The sequence below is a fragment of the Microcebus murinus genome, chromosome 27 (assembly GCF_040939455.1).
Source record: "Microcebus murinus isolate Inina chromosome 27, M.murinus_Inina_mat1.0, whole genome shotgun sequence".
Classification (NCBI taxonomy): domain Eukaryota; kingdom Metazoa; phylum Chordata; class Mammalia; order Primates; family Cheirogaleidae; genus Microcebus; species Microcebus murinus.
Window position 1 is genome coordinate 4,604,246 of NC_134130.1, and position 16,528 is coordinate 4,620,773.

At 58.5% G+C, this 16,528-nt stretch overlaps 1 protein-coding gene across 1 annotated transcript in view; it reads left to right on the top strand.

Annotated features, from left to right (window-relative positions):
* SAFB2 (scaffold attachment factor B2) overlaps window positions 1-678 on the top strand; it is a 30,747-nt gene extending 30,069 nt beyond the window's left edge. Inside the window, exon 21 of the mRNA XM_012761605.3 lies at window positions 277-678. Coding sequence (XP_012617059.2) covers window positions 277-439 — 163 coding nt within the window. The 3' untranslated portion in view covers window positions 440-678. The remainder of the gene's footprint in view (window positions 1-276) is intronic.
* Window positions 679-16,528: the final 15,850 nt, after the last annotated feature.

Consider the following 16,528-nt stretch of genomic DNA (forward strand, 5'->3'; position numbering starts at 1 on the left):
CGCGGATGGCGTTGGTTTCCTCCTGCTCTCACTTGCTCCCCTTCTTTGCATGTTTGATAGACTTGCTGGGTTGGATGTTTTGAAAACAAACCAAAAAGCAGCTCTTTGCATTATGTAGATAACACTCTTCAGTTGCACGGAATACATTGTATGGTTATGATTTTTCTCACCCGGAGAAAAAACCAAGCGCGCTCTAAAGGCCGCAGAGCCTGTGCGGAGCCGTGTTTCGGTGGAGACGCACAGCACTCAAGGGGACACGCCTGGCTTTGTTCCTAGGCGAGGCGGCTTTGCACAAGGTGGACATTCCCAAGGCGATGTGGTGCCGGGTGGCGGACTGGAAGATGGCGGAGTGGCCAGCCAGGACCGGGACAGCAGAGTCCCGCACCCCCACCCCCACCCCCACCCCCACCCGTACCCCCACTTCACCCGCCGCTACTAGGCCCGCTCCCTGCGAGTTTTCAGGTAGGCAGACGCACTGTCGAATCTCTTAGCCAGAGTTCTCTTGAACTTGTGGAATCTTTTAAAACACAAGCAAATTCTGCCACCGTGTTGTAGCGCGACACAATGTGAACTCACTTTTTTTTTTTAAATAAATGGTGTTCTTGTTCTGCCATTTTTAAGACAAGGTTTCTGTTAACGAGGCATTCCATTTTCCATTAATAAAGTTTACGATTCGCATCCTTGTGTGTGCGTGTGAGTATCAAGGTGGCTGTGGGGCACAGGACAGGACCGACCTTTGGTGCCGTGGTGTGTCACCTGGCGGCTGCTGGCATCTTCACCCACATCAGCCTGCGCTGAGTTCTCATGACAACACCATGATGGGGGCCGTAATCCCTGTCTTACAGATGAGGAAACTGAGGCTCAGGAATCGGATCGTTGTCCGGGGTTGTGGCGCTGGTATGGGGCACAGGTGAGGTGTCGGGCTGGGATCCTTCTTGGTGGGGGCTGCGTGTTGTGGGCCCTGCGGATCAGTCCCTGCACCTCCGTGCCTGTCTATTCCTCTGCAGGATGGGTGGGTGGAGTGTCAGGTAGTGACTGGCACCAGGTGAACCCTCCCACAGCCACCATAGTACTTGGAGAGCGTGTGTGGTGACCCACTATCCCCTGGCTCCTGACTGTTGTGCTCCGCACCTTCCCCGGGCAGCCGGGCAGGACGGGGGCGGCCTGGCCTGGCCCTGGCCCTGTGGTGCCAGATCCATCCGTTTTCCTGGAAATGCAGATTTGTCTGTGACATGCCATTTGTGAATGTGATTGCAATGTTTCACCTAAGGACCGCCAGACCCGGTACCGCACTGGCTGTACCGCCTGCCCGCGTCGTGGGCCCCTCTCTTCCAGGGCCCCTTAGTGGGCTGGCCACGGCCACTGGAGGCCCAGCTCTCCTCCAGAACCAGTGCTGGCAGGGCGGGCGGCTGCAGGTGGGGGCAGAGACAAGGCCAGGCCACCTCCTTGGGCAGATGGGGTTGGCCTGGTGCCCTCGGCTGCTGGCGGGCCAGCGCCAGCGGAGCCTGTGGGACAGCGAGAGTTAACCTCGGCGCCGCCTGCTGGGAGCCTGTCAGTATCTAGGGCAGCCGCCCCACAGTCCCTCCGACATTTGCCAGTTCTTCTGAAGTCCCCCGTGTTCCTGCTGCAGTGTTTAGTTTTAAAAGAGCAATCTGAAAATTGTGCCCAGCGTGCCGCGGAAACCAGAGCGTTGCAGGCAGGTCGGCTCCGGCCCCCGGCGTCCTGAGCGAATAGGTTTCTAAGGAGCTTCCCCCACTGCTGTGGCTTTTAGAGTCATTTCGGAACAACAGGTTGACAGGATGCCGTCTCCATGCTGCACATGGGGGCCTGTGTGGCACGCAGCCTCCTGCACGGAGTCCCAGTCTGTCCCCTCCCCCAAGCCCGAATCTAGAAATCGGGTCAGGGACGTCCCTGTTGGGCAACAAAGGCCAGGCGAGGCCTGTGTTGAGAGGAGGCAGCCTGGGGTTATGTGACCTGTTTTCCGAGTTGGTGGCAGCCTGAAGTATAAACCCAGGGCTCTCAACAGGGTGCCACCACCAGCCCGCCCCTAGGGAGCCAGTCCCACTGGTCATCCCATGGGCCAGAAAAACCCCTTTCTAATTAGCTGGGCCTAGAACCGGCCTATCTTACATAGAAATGCAAAATACTGGTATTACTTTGCAAGGACTGCTGTCACAGAGTGCCACAGACTGGCTGCAGAAGCTCTTTGGGTCACAGTTCTAGAGGCTAGAAGTCCGAGATCAAGGTGTGGGCAGGGCCGGTTCCTCCTGAGGCCATGAGGGAGGGTCTGTCCCAGGCCTCCCCCGGCTTCCGGTGGCGGCCACACCCTTGGCATCCTGGCTTGTGGAAGTCTCACCAGACCCCTGCCTCCATCTTCACGTGGCCGCCTCCCTGCGTCCCTGCTTGGATCCAGAGTTCCCTTTTGTATTAAGACGCCAGGCGTAGCTAACTTAGGGGCCCGCCTCACTCCAGTGTGACCTCACGTTAACTGATTCCGTTAACTGATTCCGTGTGCAGTAACCCTATTTCCAAGTGCAGTCGCCTTCTGAGGCTCTGGGGGCCGAGGATGGGAATGGGAACTTGGTGAGGGCAGCTCCACCCATCACAGGACACTTTGGTTTTGATGCATATGGATTTTTCCAGGAATGCAGCTTCTGGGTCAGTTGAGGGAAAATTGTTCATAACCTTATCAAGAGTTATTCACCATTTCTGGGAACACAGGTGCTTGGGGTGCTGTCTGCATAGACACGTGAATCTGAGCACTTGCCCATGCTTCGTGCTGTGCTCTTGTGTGACCGGGGCTTGTGCCCAGTTTCTTAATAGGATAAACGCAGGCACTGTTTTTCAGATGTTATTTTCCTTTTACATCTTCTGTTTGTATCCAGTAGAGTATCATATTAGTTTGGAGTTGTTTTGTTTTTTGAGATAGAGTCTGTCACCCAAGCTGGAATGCAATAGCATCGTGGCTCACAGCAACCTCTAACTCCTGGCCTCAAGTGATCCTCCCACCTCAGCCTCCCGAGTAGCTGGGACGACAGGTGTGAGCTACCACACCTGGCTAATTGTTCTGTTTTCTGTAGAGACAGGGGTCCCGCTATGTTGCCCAGTCTGGTCTCGAGCTCCTGGACTCAAGCGATCCTCCCGAAGTGGTGGGATTACAGGCATGAGCCATTGCACCTGGCCCTGGAGTTATTTTTTTGAGTGTAAGTTGGTTATATATCAGCTCTGATTTTTAATTCAAGAGAGAAAAGGGGGGGGTGAACAACACATTTGTTACGGAAGGGGGTTGCTGATGGACATTTGGGGGGGGTTCTATGTTTGCACAAACCCTGTGTGGCCCGACTCACAGGAGGTCCCTAGAGGTGTCAGATCCACAGAGACTGGAAGTAGCATGGTGGGTACGAGGGGGCGGGGGGAGTGAGTGTTTCATGGGGACAGAGCTTCAGTTTGGGAAGACGAGAACGTTCTGGAGGTGGAGGGTGCTGATGCACAGCACTGTGCATGCGCTTCATGCCACTGAATTTTATGGACTTAAAAATGGTTAAAATGGTAAATTTTATCTCACGTGTATTTTACATTTTACCACCATTCGTAAGAAATCTTTGGGGGGGGGGCGCTGTCGGTCATCACCTCGCGGGAGGGAGAGTCCCTGGGGTAGCAGCTGAGCCAGCCTTCCCTCTGGTCGTGTGCCCGCAGGCGGTTAATAACTACTCTCTGCTTTGGCTGCCTTAACCGGAAGAGAGTAACAGTGCGCACCATATGGGATCTTTACAGAGATGAGTTAATCCACGCAGAAAGCTTAGAACTGTGCCTGCCATACAGCGAGGGCTTAATAAATGTTGACAGGCCCCGAGGAGCCCTCCAGGAACAGGGCCTCGGGTGCTCCACGTTCTGGGGGCCCTGCCAAAGGCGTTGAGACTGGAGGGCGGGGGGCTGGGGGAAGGAAAGGACTGGCTGCAACAATACAGAAAGGAAACTGCAAAAATCAGAATGAAGACATTATTAAATGTCTCCGCATCTGCAAAAATGTGTCAACTTCACCAGTTGCCAAATTTTGTATTCATAAAGATTTCATTACATTTCAAAACAGCTCCTAGGTTAAATTTGCTCACTCGAGAAGAACTCCCAAGCCCGCGCGATGATTGCCAGCCTTAAATTGCACGCCGCCTTCCTAGTCAAATACTTTCAAAGGCAGAGTCGCAACCGGGCCTTTTGAGTGACCGAAAACGACAGCGGCGAAGCAGCGGTGAGGAGTGGGCTTTCTGGGGACCAGGGGAGAGGGAAGACGCAGCTACCTGGGTCGGAGGGTGCTGGGACTCGGGTTAGCCCTGGGCTGTCACCAGCTGAGTGGGTTCCAATCTCAGCTCTTTATCCGCTTCTTTTGTCCGCTGTGAGCACTTGAGGAAGTGACTTGGGGCAAGTTTTCTCATTTCTCAGACGGAGGCCATACCCCCATCCCAGGCCTGTGGGACGATTTCAGGGGTGACTATATGGAGCCTAGCTTTGTGAGCAGGAAGGCTTGTTGGCTCCGTGGGGTACCGTTTCCCCATAGGAGCCCCGTTTTGCCCCGCCCTGTCCCAAGAGCGCTGTCCTCTCCTGAAAACTCGGGGGTTGCACACGGTACCTGCAGGACCACTGGGCGCGTGCGTCTCCTAGGCTTCTCGGAACAAGTTTAACACACACTGCGTGGTTTAAAACAGCACGCCTCTGACTCGGGCCTCACCGGGCTGCCGTCAATTGGTGGCCAGGCCGGTCCCTCCTGGGGCTCCAGGGCAGAAGCGTCTCCCACCTTTCCCGGCGTACGGCCACCCACGTCCCTCGGCTCGGGGCCCTTCCTCCACCCAGAGCCAGCGGCGCAGCAACTTTCTGACCCCGTCCCCAAGTCATCTCCCTGTGAGTGCGGTTTGGAAAAGTCCTCCAGTTTGGGGGATCCCTGCGATCAGCTTGGACCCACCTGGATAATCCAGGCGTCTCTCCCCTGCTCGAGTCCTCAACCTTAATCACATCCGCAAGGTCCCTTTGCCATGGGACCTAACCTCCTCGAAGGTCCCAGGGATTAGGACGTGGCCGTCTTTAGGAGGGGGCCACTATTTGCTTGTCACACTGGGGTGCGACACAATCCGCTGTGGGACGTGCCAGATGTGAGGGCACGGAAGTGGGCCGTCTCTAGTCCCGGTGGCCAGCAGTGGGTGTATACGAGGACACACCAATGCCCCACCACACCCCAAACCCTGACGTGCCCACTCGCCGCTTCTCTGGAAACCGGAGCCTGTGACAGAAAAGTCAAGCGCAGTTCGGGGCCCAAGAGACTCTGGGACTCGCCCACAGAGCCGGGCCCCGATCCCAGGGTCCCTGCCCTCCACCAGCACAGGACACGGGGCCACACACCGAGGTCGCGTGGTGCTAAAACACTGGGTGTTTGGGGCCCCGAGGAGCAAGCCTTGTCCGTTACCGTGTAGATTACTTTGCACGCGCACTTAACCTTCAGCGGCGACCCTAAGGATGACACTGCACGTCCCTCGGTGCTGTCAGGGACGGACCAAGACTGGGCTGGCAGCTGCGCCCACGTCACCGCCCGGAATGCCAATGCCCAAGTCTCCACGCTCCCTCAAATCCACACGAGTCGCAGCCCAGCTGCGCAGCTCGCCTCCAGCTGCAAATGCTGACACGACAGCTGCCGCGTTCCTTCTGCCAGGCGCCCGGCACCGGGAGAGCCGCTGCTCCCCCGGGACTTGTGCGCCATTTGCGAACCAAGGTGCGGCGCCAGGCCCTCGAAATTCCACCTCTTGAGAGAGAGAGAGAGAGAGAGAGAGGTCTCTGACCCCCAGATGGGAAGCCTCCCATCACCCTCTCTGCCTTGTCACTGTCACACCCGCCTGTCGGCACTGATCACCCGCTACAGCAGGGGTCCTCAAACTTTTTAAACAGGGGGCCGGTCACTGTCCCTCCGACCGTTGGAGAGTGTGGTGCACATTCCATGCATGCGCACTGTGGGCCCGGGACGAGTCGGCTGCGAAGCAGGACAGGCAGCGGCGGCACAAACACCCGCGGGCCAGATAAATGTCCTCGGCGGCCGCATGGGGCCCGCCGGATGCAGTTTGAGGACGCCTGCCCTACAGCACTGTCTTTTGGTGGCACCCTGCCCTTGTGGACACTGTTGGGACAGGCGTTTGACAAGAGCAGTGCTCTAACCCTGATGCGGGCCATGCCAGGCATTTTTAAATACAGGTTTTATCACGACTCGTGGCCGGCGAGACCAACAGATCAGACGCATGCCACTGAAAATCGTTTGTTATACTCGGATTCCCAAGAGGAGGGGGCCCGCCACCCCAGCGCGGGGCAGACCGCGTTAGGGTTAGTCGGGAGAGGCAGGAGGAGTCAGGGAAACCGGGCAAAAGGCTTTATTATGTTTATTTGCGAGGCTGGAGGAGCAGGTTAGGATTGGCTAGTTTGAATCATTTCTGCAGGGCTCGGGGGCAGGGGGGCTGTCCCTAGCTGTCTGGCCGCTGGCCCTGGGGTGACAAGGGCAGGAAGATAGTGATCTGATGAGGGAGGTGGCTGGAATGTGGGCTCTGGATCAGTTGGCTTGCATGTGAAGCGTGCACGCGCGGGACCGGTCCACCAGCGGGGAATTGGTCAGCCCTGGGAGGGGGCCGTCCAGCCCCAGGTTCAGCAAGGCCCCAGATGTCAAAGCATCAAAAAATGGAGGATTAAGACATGGCTAATACACCTGCAACGTAATAGGCACATAATGAATGCTCATCAAATCTATGGAGAAGAGAAAGTCATAGCAACCCTGTATTTTCAGGTTTTCAGAATGCTTTATCTCCCGTATGGCCTACTGGGTCTTTGGAAGCCTAGTGGAAAATTCCCCCAGTTTAGGATGTCTGGTGGGGCCACCAAATCCTTGCATCTTGCAGTGTCTTCAGTAAACAGCAGGTGGCAGACGATCCCTGCCGAGATTGAGAGGGAGCACAGCAAAAAAATCGTTTGGACGTGTGCAGCCATAAGGCTGTTGTTTCTGAGAAGGGACTAAGAAACGTCTCTATCGAGAGTTACTTGGGGCCGGGAGGTGGGAAATGCTGTTTAAAACTGAAGGTTTTATTTGGGTGCACGCCTGTAATTCTAGCACTTTGGGAGGCCAAGGCAGGAGGATCGCTTGAGCCCAGGAGTTTGAGGTTGCAGAGAGCTATGATGAGGCCACTGCACTCCAGTGTGGGCAACGGGGCAAGACCCTGTCTCCAAAGCAAGACAAGAGTCAGGTCTACACCAGGGCCCCCCCGCCTCCCTGCCAGAGAGAAATCCCTCCCTCTAAGCAGCAAGCGTGGCCTTCAGGCTCGGGGAGGGGGCTTGTGATGTGTCACGTTGCATCCGCAGCTTTTAAAACAAGAAGCCCCACTTCAGCCACTTGAGTGCCGCACACTGCGGAGTTAAGTGCCGGAAGCCGCTGCTGGTGTCTCTCGGCTTCCTCCTGGCCTGCAGTCATACCCACCTCATGCCAACCAGCTGGGACGCCGCTGGGGCGCCCCGTTTCCCGGCCACGGAAACCGCGCATCGGGCCTCGTGGGGCGCCCGGAAAGGGCAGCGAAGCCAAATATTTACACGCTCGGCTGAAATGACACCCCGCAGGGTGGGTTCACATCGGCCCAGAAAATGGGCCCTTATCCCGTCCCTGGGGAAACAAGGCACAGAGGGGGTGAGGGGAGAAGCCCCTTTGGCCAAGGCCCCCCCCCCCAGCAAGGCAAGATCTGAGATCCAGTCTCAAGAGCCGGCCTCTGAATCCTTTTCTCCCCTCTTTTGCACCCATTCACGCAGCAGATGCTTGTTGGGTACTTCCGTGTGCAGGGCTGGGTGCCAGGGACGCGGCAGTGACTGGGACAGACCTGGAGGTCCCTGCTCTCTGGGGCTGGGGTGAGGCTGGCTTCCCGGACCAGGTGACTGGGCGGGCCTGAGCCATGAGGAGTGCAGGGTCGGGAAGGGCATCCTGGGAGGAGGAACCGCATTTGCAGAACCCTCAGGAAGGAAAGGACATGGCACCTTGGAGAAACCAAGCCCGCAGGAGCACGGGGGCCTGGGGCCGGAGTGGGGCCAGCAGCCTGCAGGGTTTTCACGCTCTCAGTGTCTCTCCAGAGCCTTCTTTGCTTGGGGGGGGGGTCCAAATCCTCGCTGTCCCCACGCCCCCTGGCCCTTTTGCCACCGTTGGGGGCCACAGCAGCTGGCCCTGGGAAGAAGGGACGGCCACGTTGGCTCGGGGCCAGGCACAGCAGGGGGACCACATGCTGCCTGTGGTCTTGGGGTCCCTGTCCCCAGAGACGTGGGAGCAGGCGGGCTGCAAACCCGGTGAGGTTCGGTGGCAGGAAGTACAGAGATGGCGTGGGGCGGGGGTGCAGGGAGGGGCCCCTGGAGGTGAGGGGACGGAGGGGAGGAAAAGAAAGAGACAAAGGGATGGAGAGAGACAGGCGCCGAGAGAAAAAGATAAGGTGACACAAACAGAAGAGTTCAAGGAGACGGACACAGAGGCATTGGGCCGCCCCGAGGCAGCCGGCCCCTACCCTAGATGGCCACGAGGTGGCAGCCAAGAGCTGCGCTCCGGGCCGGCCGGCCGACCAGACCGCCCATCTCTCCTGTCTGTCTGCATTTCCTCCCACGGGCCGCCACCCGCTCAGTGGGAGGCCGTGGGGGTCACAGGCGGGCTGGAGTGGGGACTTCCGCCAGGGTCCAGGGGCTCCAGAGCCTCCCTCACCCAGCCCCCCCCAGGCTCCGGCCCCGGGCTGTGTGTGTGCGTCTCATGCTTGTCTTGGAGTGTGTGTCCAGCCCTCACTGCGCATCTTTGCGTGCTCAGGCCGGAGGGTGACTCTGCCTCGTCGCTCAGAAACCTTCTGTCCCCGGCAGCTCTGTGTAGAGTCACCAGAGATCGGAAGAGCTGAAACATTTAGGAAGCACTTCCTGGTTCCCCCGGGGTCTCTCGTAGGGGCTGACCAAACAAGATTGAAATCCTACTAAGCCCAATACCTGCTGTGTGCCAGGCTTTGGCTAGGGTCCTGCTTGCACGCCAGGGACTCAGTTTCCTCATCTGAAAAATGGGTCTGATACGAGCTCCTTCCTACCTCTTAGCGTTACTAAGTGCTGAAGTGATTTGAAGTTTGTTAAGCTCTCCGAACACCACCTAAGGCCTCAGTACGTGTGAGGAATTATTTCATTTAACTTGCATAACTACAAGCACATTCATTAACCCCGGGTGGGCAGGGGGCCCCTGAAAATTCTCCACTCACTGCTAGGGATGTGGGGTTGCTGTAAAAGGCCTAAATAGGTTGGCCGCTCAGACATCTGTCTGCACTAAAACTTTCCTTTTGGGTTAGCCCAGTGGTTCTCAAACATCGGCGTACAGAAAGATGAGAAAACTGGATTATAGAATGGCAACAATTCTAGAGTGGCTAAACATGTTTTCACGTGAGTCTTTCTTTTACAATTTCTCCCATCTGTCTTTTGTGTGACCAAAGTGGTGTCCATATTCTTTGTGTTGCTCTATTCTTATTTATTTCTAACAACTCTTTATATATGAAGGTGCTGCGTTTGAACACGATAGTGGCAAATAGCCTTTGTTGCTAATAAAACTAGACTAGAAAAACATAATTTACCAGCAGGGACCACCATGAACGTTCATCTGCCAGATATCCCTGGCAATGAATTTCTTATGAAATTTTACTGGATGGGTTCAAGAAGTAATAGATATGAAGAAAGCAGAACATTTTTTTGAAGTCTCATTTTCTAAGAAAACAGCATGAAGGACAACTCCTGCGGCTATGTAAATGTTTATGCAAATGATCACATTACCAGAAATTTCTCTTTTGCCTGTTTCACATCTTCACTGGTGGTGGGGGGGGTTGGTAGGAGAGAAAGTCGCCCCGAGAACTTCTGGACTAGTCGCCAGCCCTGATGCCATGGAAACCACGCCTCTGCCGCTGTTGGTGCCACATCTGTCTGCTCTACCCAGAATGGCTCTCCCTGGAATTGGGGTACTTGGATTCTGTCTCTCCTTGGCATTTTTGACCTGGAACAAGGCCTGTCTTAGCTAAGGATCACTGTAGCGAAGTATCAATTTATCCATCTTCTAAAATGGATTCAGCAGTGTCGGGGACATTTCTTTTTCTTTCTTTTCTTTTTTTTTTTTTTTTGAAACAAGCGTCTCCTCTGTTGCCTGGACTAGAGTGCCGTGACGTCAGCCTAGCTCACAGCAACCTCCAACTCCTGGGCTCAAGCGATCCTCCTGCCTCAGCCTCCCGAGTAGCTGGGACTACAGGCACGAGACACCATGCCTGGCTAATTTTTTCTGTTTTTGGTAGAGACGGGGGTCTCGCTCTTGCTGAGGCTGTTCTTGAACCCCTAACCTCAAGCGATCCTCCTGCCTCAGCCTCCCAGAGTGCTAGGATTACAGGCGTGAGCCACCGCGCCCGGCCTCGTCTTCTTTTTATAGCATGGTGTGGGCTAAACAAACCCAATTCAGCCCACGGGCCTCCAGTTCCAGACCTCTGGGGTGAAGAGGGGTAAAGCCTAGGTAAGAAACCTCTTCTGCACCACAGGAGGCCGGGCACCTGCCAATCCAGCATTCGGTGGCATGTTACAGTGGGGCGCGTTGGCCGAGGAACTGGGGGGACACGGGCCCCACTCACCTCTCTCCCTGCCGCCCAGCCTCCCACGACCCTTGCAAAACTTCTTTTGCAAAACCGCCTCGTTTGTAAAGCCTGTTCCTCCTGCTTCCCGCCGACTCCCTCCAAACTCTCCACCGCACCCTCCGCTCCCCGAAAACAGCCGGAAGCGATGTTTGGGGACCACCACGCAGAACCCCGACCCCCACGGGAGCGGGCGCAACGCGGGAGGGCGGATGGACACCGGACGGTTCCAGACGCCGGAGCCTGCAGCTCCAGCGATCCCACGATTCCCAGCCGCCCAAGTCCTCCCAGAGCTCGGGGACTCTCTGAGCTTGTCACTGTCTGCCTGAGTCTTCCATAATTGCCCGCAACAGATAAGTACAGTGTCCACGATCCCTTCTAATCCGGCAACCCGGGCAGAGGCCCGGCCGCCCGCGGCCACCTGGCTTTTCCTAACGGCTTAATGAGAAAGCCGGAATGAATCGGAACTGGCACTCGGCACTCAGGACTCAGCGTGGACTGCCTGACACCCCTGTGTCAAAGCCAAGTGTCCCTGGGCCTCGCTCTGACCTGCTTGGACACCAGCAGGTATGACAACAAGGCCTGGAAATTAGCCTGACAAGGGAGGTGGCCAGGGCCACGGTGACCTGGTTCTGCAGGTAGAGCCGGCCCACCCACCTTCCCCGGAGAGAACACACGCCAGCCTGGGTTCTCATTCTGCCACCACCGCTCTCTGAGCCTCAGTTTCCCTCTTTTGTTCAATGCACTCAGAGATGGCGCCTGGCTTCGTGGTTTGCTGTGAGTTGCATGCAAATTGCTTGGCGTGGATATTGCGCTGTCATCTTTGTGCACACAGGCACAGTCCCAGAAAGGACATTGCTGGTGTGTGCGTTTCGGCAGCTACTGTCACAGAGAGTGTCCCCTTTCACACTCCGAACCCCAACGGCATGAGATAGCCCTTTTCCTAAAACCTCAGCAACACGGTGAGCGATCAAACTTTTTCATCTTCACCAACCAGATGAGAAGGAAAAAAGGGGAAGGGCGGTATTTCGTTGTAGTTTTATTTTGTATTTAGTTGACCATAAGTGAAAATGAGCTGCCTTGCACATACGCTCACAAGCCATTTTGTTAATGTCTCACCCCTTTTTCTATTGGCTTATTGATCCTTATTGATTTCTAGATGCTTTTTACATATTAAGGAAATCAGTCTTATCTCTTATCATGTCTTGGAAATTTTTCCTTGGGTTCGCCTGTTGACCTTCTAGTATTTTTGTATGTGTGCATGTGTAAGAATTTCATATATTTTGTGTATATTTATTTTTAAAAAATTTTTATTTTTAATTATTATGGGTACACAATAGTTGTATGTCTTTTATCAGGCACATGTGATGAGAATTTTGTAGTTGTACAGAGGCAGTCATTAACCTTTTAATTAAAGGCTTCTGGGTTTAATGTCATGCTTCAACGCACTGAGATTATTATTATTTTAAATTCCCATGTTTCCTTCTAGTAGTTTTATAGTTTCTTTGGGCGGGGGCCGGGGCGTGGAGTGTGGAAGGTGGAAGGGGGATTTATTTTGGTTTTAGGCACCATTAAAATCTCCATCTGAAGCCGGGCGGTTGCATAGGGGGGTGTGTGTGTCGTACGTGGTCGATGGCAGGATCGCTGGAGCCCCGTGGCTGGGGGTTTCAATCCTGGCTCGTCCACTTTGCACTGTGTTTCCTCGGGGAACGCTCCGTGCCTCAGTTTACTCATCTGTAAGATGGGTGGTAACAGTGTAGTAAAATTAAGAGAAGATTTTTTTGTTGTTGTTGTTCGTTTGTTTTTTCCATGAGGTACCTAGAAGACCGTCTGTCACTTAGCAGGTGCTTTTCCTGTTTGCTATTTTTGGTTTTATTTGCTTTTCTTTGCGGAGACAAATTGAACGTCTTCCTAAATACTCCCCCAAGCGCGGCCGATTAGCGGGCGACGGTGTGCCAGGAACCCTTCAGAGCGCTTCACCCACGTTAATGTGATCCTTACCGCAACCCCAGATGGGAACACTGAGGCCCGGGGAGGTTAGGGCCCCCCCCCCAGGGACTCGCAAGGAACAAGGCTGGGACAGGAGGCCACTCGTCCAGTGCAGGAGGGCAGTTCCGGGCGGCCTGCCTCCTAACTGGCTTTTCCATACGGACCTTGGGTCGTTGAGGCGACACCTGCGTCCCGGACACCCACACCTGGCCAGGCCTGCCCCGGTGGCTGTGGCGGTGCGCGGGCACACGTGGCAGTCAGGGGCGGGTTTGGGGAAGAGGGTGCTTGGCTAAGTGGACTGAGAGGGCTGGCGGGGCCTGAGGAAGGGGTTGCGAGGGTGCAGGAGGGAGCACGGGATTGGGGGCGCCTCCCGTGGCTGCCACTGGCCACAGCCTTGACTCTGGGTTCTCCCTGCTAGGCACGTGCTGAACTGGACGGGCGGTGACCATGGGCGGTGTCTCCTGGTTGGGAATGTTGAGCTCCTCTTCGTCTGCTGAAGCCCCGGCTCCAATGCCCACCCCTCTTGGAAAACCATCCCCGCCTCCTGAACTTTCCCGGCTGGGGGCCTCTCCCTCTACTCAGGCCCTGACCTTCCGGGGCTGGAGTGGCTGTGTCCAGCGCCGAGTCCCCCACCCCCGGCCGCGCGCCCCTCGCGGGCAGTGCCTAAGGCTGAGTTTTGGCGGGGTCCAAGTGGCAAGCAGTGCAGACGGAGTAGGCGGGTGCGTTCTGAAGGAGGTGAAGGAGTAAAGGGGTTGAGTGAGACCTGGTGCTCCCTCCTTCCCATCACCGTCCTCCCACCTCACAGGGCAGGGCGGTGGGGGCGGGGGTCACTGCGGGTGGAGGAGGGCCCTGCACGACCTGCCGTCCCCTGCCCACCCTCCCCTCTCCCCTCTCTCCCCCTCCTCACTCCGCTCCAGCCACGCGGGCCTCCTCGCTGTGCCTCCCACAGGCCAGGAGCCATCCTGCCCCAGGGCCTTTGCACGGCCGTGCTCCCCAGCCTGGGCACCCTCTGCCTGAGCTTTTGCTGGCCGGCTCTCTCCTCCCACTCAGTTCCAGGCCTCCCCCTCAGCGAGGCCTCCCTTCACCTCACCTCTGCCCCCGACAGCTCCCGGCCTCTGACCTGGGCGCACGTTCACTTATAATGTGTATGTGCGTATTTATATTGTATATGATATTTATATTTATAAAATGCACATGTGTTGCGCTGACCTTATTTCTCACTTATAGCACTTAATCACCCTCGGGTGTCCCCAGTGGATGCCTTCAGGGGTTGGGGTGACGTGCCCAATGGTGATTGGCATGGGGTGGGGGGCAGGGTGGAGGTGGGCTGGGCTGGGCGTAGGGGTGGGGGTAAGGGTGGGGGGGTGCGGTGCTGGGTGGGGGTGGGGTGGGGGTGCCAGGTGGGGGTGGGCGTAGGGGAGGGGTTGGGAATAGGGGTGGGCATGGGGTGGGAATAGGGGTGGGCATGGGGTGGGGTGGGGGTGCCGGATGGGGGTGGGCATAAGGGTGGGGGTGAGGGTGCTGGGTGGGGGCGGGCATGGGGTGGGGGTTGGGGTGCCGGATGGGGGTGGGCATGGGGGTAGGGGTGCCAGGTGGGGGTGGACATGGGTGGGGGTGCCAGGTGGGGTGGGCATGGGGTGGGGGTGCCAGATGGGGTGGGCATAGGGTGGGGGTGCCAGGTGGGGTGGGCATGGGGTGGGGGTGCGGATGGGGTGGGCAGAGGGGTTGGGGTGGGCATGGGGTGGGGTGGGAGTGTCCGGTGAGGGTGGGCATGAGGTGGGGATGGGGGTGCCGGATGGGGGTGGGCATAGGGGCTGGGGTGGGGGTGCCGAGTGGGGTGGGCAGAGGGGTTGGGATGGGCATGGGGTGGGGGTGCCGGGTGGGGTGGGCATGGGGTGGGGGTGCGGTGTGGGGGTGCGGGGCGGGGGTGCGGCGCGGGCGGGGCGGGGCGGGGGTGCGGTGTGGGCGGGGCCGCCCTCCGCGCCCGCCCTCCCCGGCGGGGCTGGGGCTCCGGGCGAGCCGGGGCAGGCGGGACGGGGCGGGACGGGGCGGGGCGGCGACAGGCCGGCGGGCGGGCGGCGACAGGCCGGGCGCCGCGGCGGGCGCCATGGACGGGCTGCGGCGCGGCCTGTCGCGCTGGAAGCGCTACCACATCAAGGTGCACCTGGCGGACGAGGCGCTGCTGCTGCCGCTGACCGTGCGGCCGCGCGACACGCTGAGCGACGTGCGCGCGCAGCTGGTGGGCCAGGGCGTGTGCTCGTGGGGGCGCGCCTTCTACTACAACGCGCGGCGCCTGGACGACCGGCAGACGGTGCGCGACGCGCGCCTGCAGGACGGCTCGGTGCTGCTGCTCGTCAGCGAGCCCAGGTGGCCGCCCCGCCGCCCGCTTCCGCTCCGCGTCTCTGCCCGCTCCGTCTCGCCGGGTCCCTCCCCGCGTCCCTCTTCGTCCCCGCTGTCTCTGTGTCTGTCTCTCCGCGCGTCTGTCCCTCCTCCTCTCCGCGCGTCTGTCCCTCCCCACCCTCCCATCCGGACACTTGCTGCCCACACTCGGGCCTGGCCGTCGGGGTCCCAGAGGGGTCCCCTGGCCCACACTCGGGCCTGGCTGTCGGGGTCCCAGAGGGGCCACCTGGCCCACACTCGGGCCTGGCCGTCGGGGTCCCCAGAGGGGCCACCTGGCCCACACTCGGGCCTGGCCGTCGGGGTCCCCAGAGGGGCCACCTGGCCCACACTCGGGCCTGGCTGTCGGGGTCCCAGAGGGGTCCCCTGGCCCACGCAACCCGAGGGGCGGAGCTGGCGGGCGCAGGAGGGTCCGCAGAGAGGGGCGTCTGGGCCTCGGGGGTGTGTGTGCCAGGCGCGGGGCAGTTCCGCAAACGGGTGGTGGCCGCGCTTAGCAAGGTGGCGGGCAGGTGGCGGAGCCGGCAGGAGCTGTCTCGGAGACTCAGACGCCACCTTGGAAGCAGGGGAGGGCCTAGGGCCACATGAGTCACCCTGGGTGTTACGGGGTCACGCTCGCCAGGCCCTGCGGGGCTTGGCCCACCACCCAGCCTGGGGTGACGTTTCGAGAGCAGGGGCCTCAGACACCTCTCTGTGCCAGGAGGCTGGGGGGGGGGAGACGGTCCCCATCACTTCAGGCCCTTTCGAAGGCACGTCTCCGGGGACAGGAGGCTTGGGACTTGGGGCTGGGAGCGCATGTCCCTGGCAGTGCACCTTCTAGAAGGTCTGGCAGCTGGACGACCCTCAGATATCCAAGCAACAGGATTCCATCTGCAATAAGCATTTATTGAGTGCCTACTGTGTGCCGCATCCTGTGCTGGGCGGCCACCCGGAGAGACTAGGCCACGCCCTGCTGGAGGTTGCGGCAGTGGGACAGGAATGAACAAATGCGGGGCAGAGCTGCACTCAGTGCAGTGAGGAGGCGCTGGAAGGGTGAGGGGTGGGGACGCTGCTGTCCTAGCAACGGTGGCCTGGCCGAGGGAGGCCTCCCTGAAAGGCGACATTTCAGGGTGTGAGAGGTGAAGGAGCTGGTTAAACAGAGAATGAGAGTGGGGGAAGGGCATTCCAGGTGTGCAAAGGCCCTGGGGCAGGACAGCACCTGGCGTGTTGGAGGCACAGGGAGGAGGCCCCTGTGAGGAGGGGGAGAGAGGGAGGAGGGGAGGGGACGGGGTAGGTGACAGGGCAGGTGACATGCCTTGATGATGGGGCAGCAGGAGACAGATTGCCACAGGTCAACCAGCAGGCACAGGATAATGATCATGTGTTAAGTGCCTACAAGATGCTAAGGAGCCCCGGCAGGTGAGGGAAGAGGCATCGGCCAGACACCGAGCAGAGCACGGAGGCCTTGAATGCCGGGGCCGGGGCTGGGGCCGCAG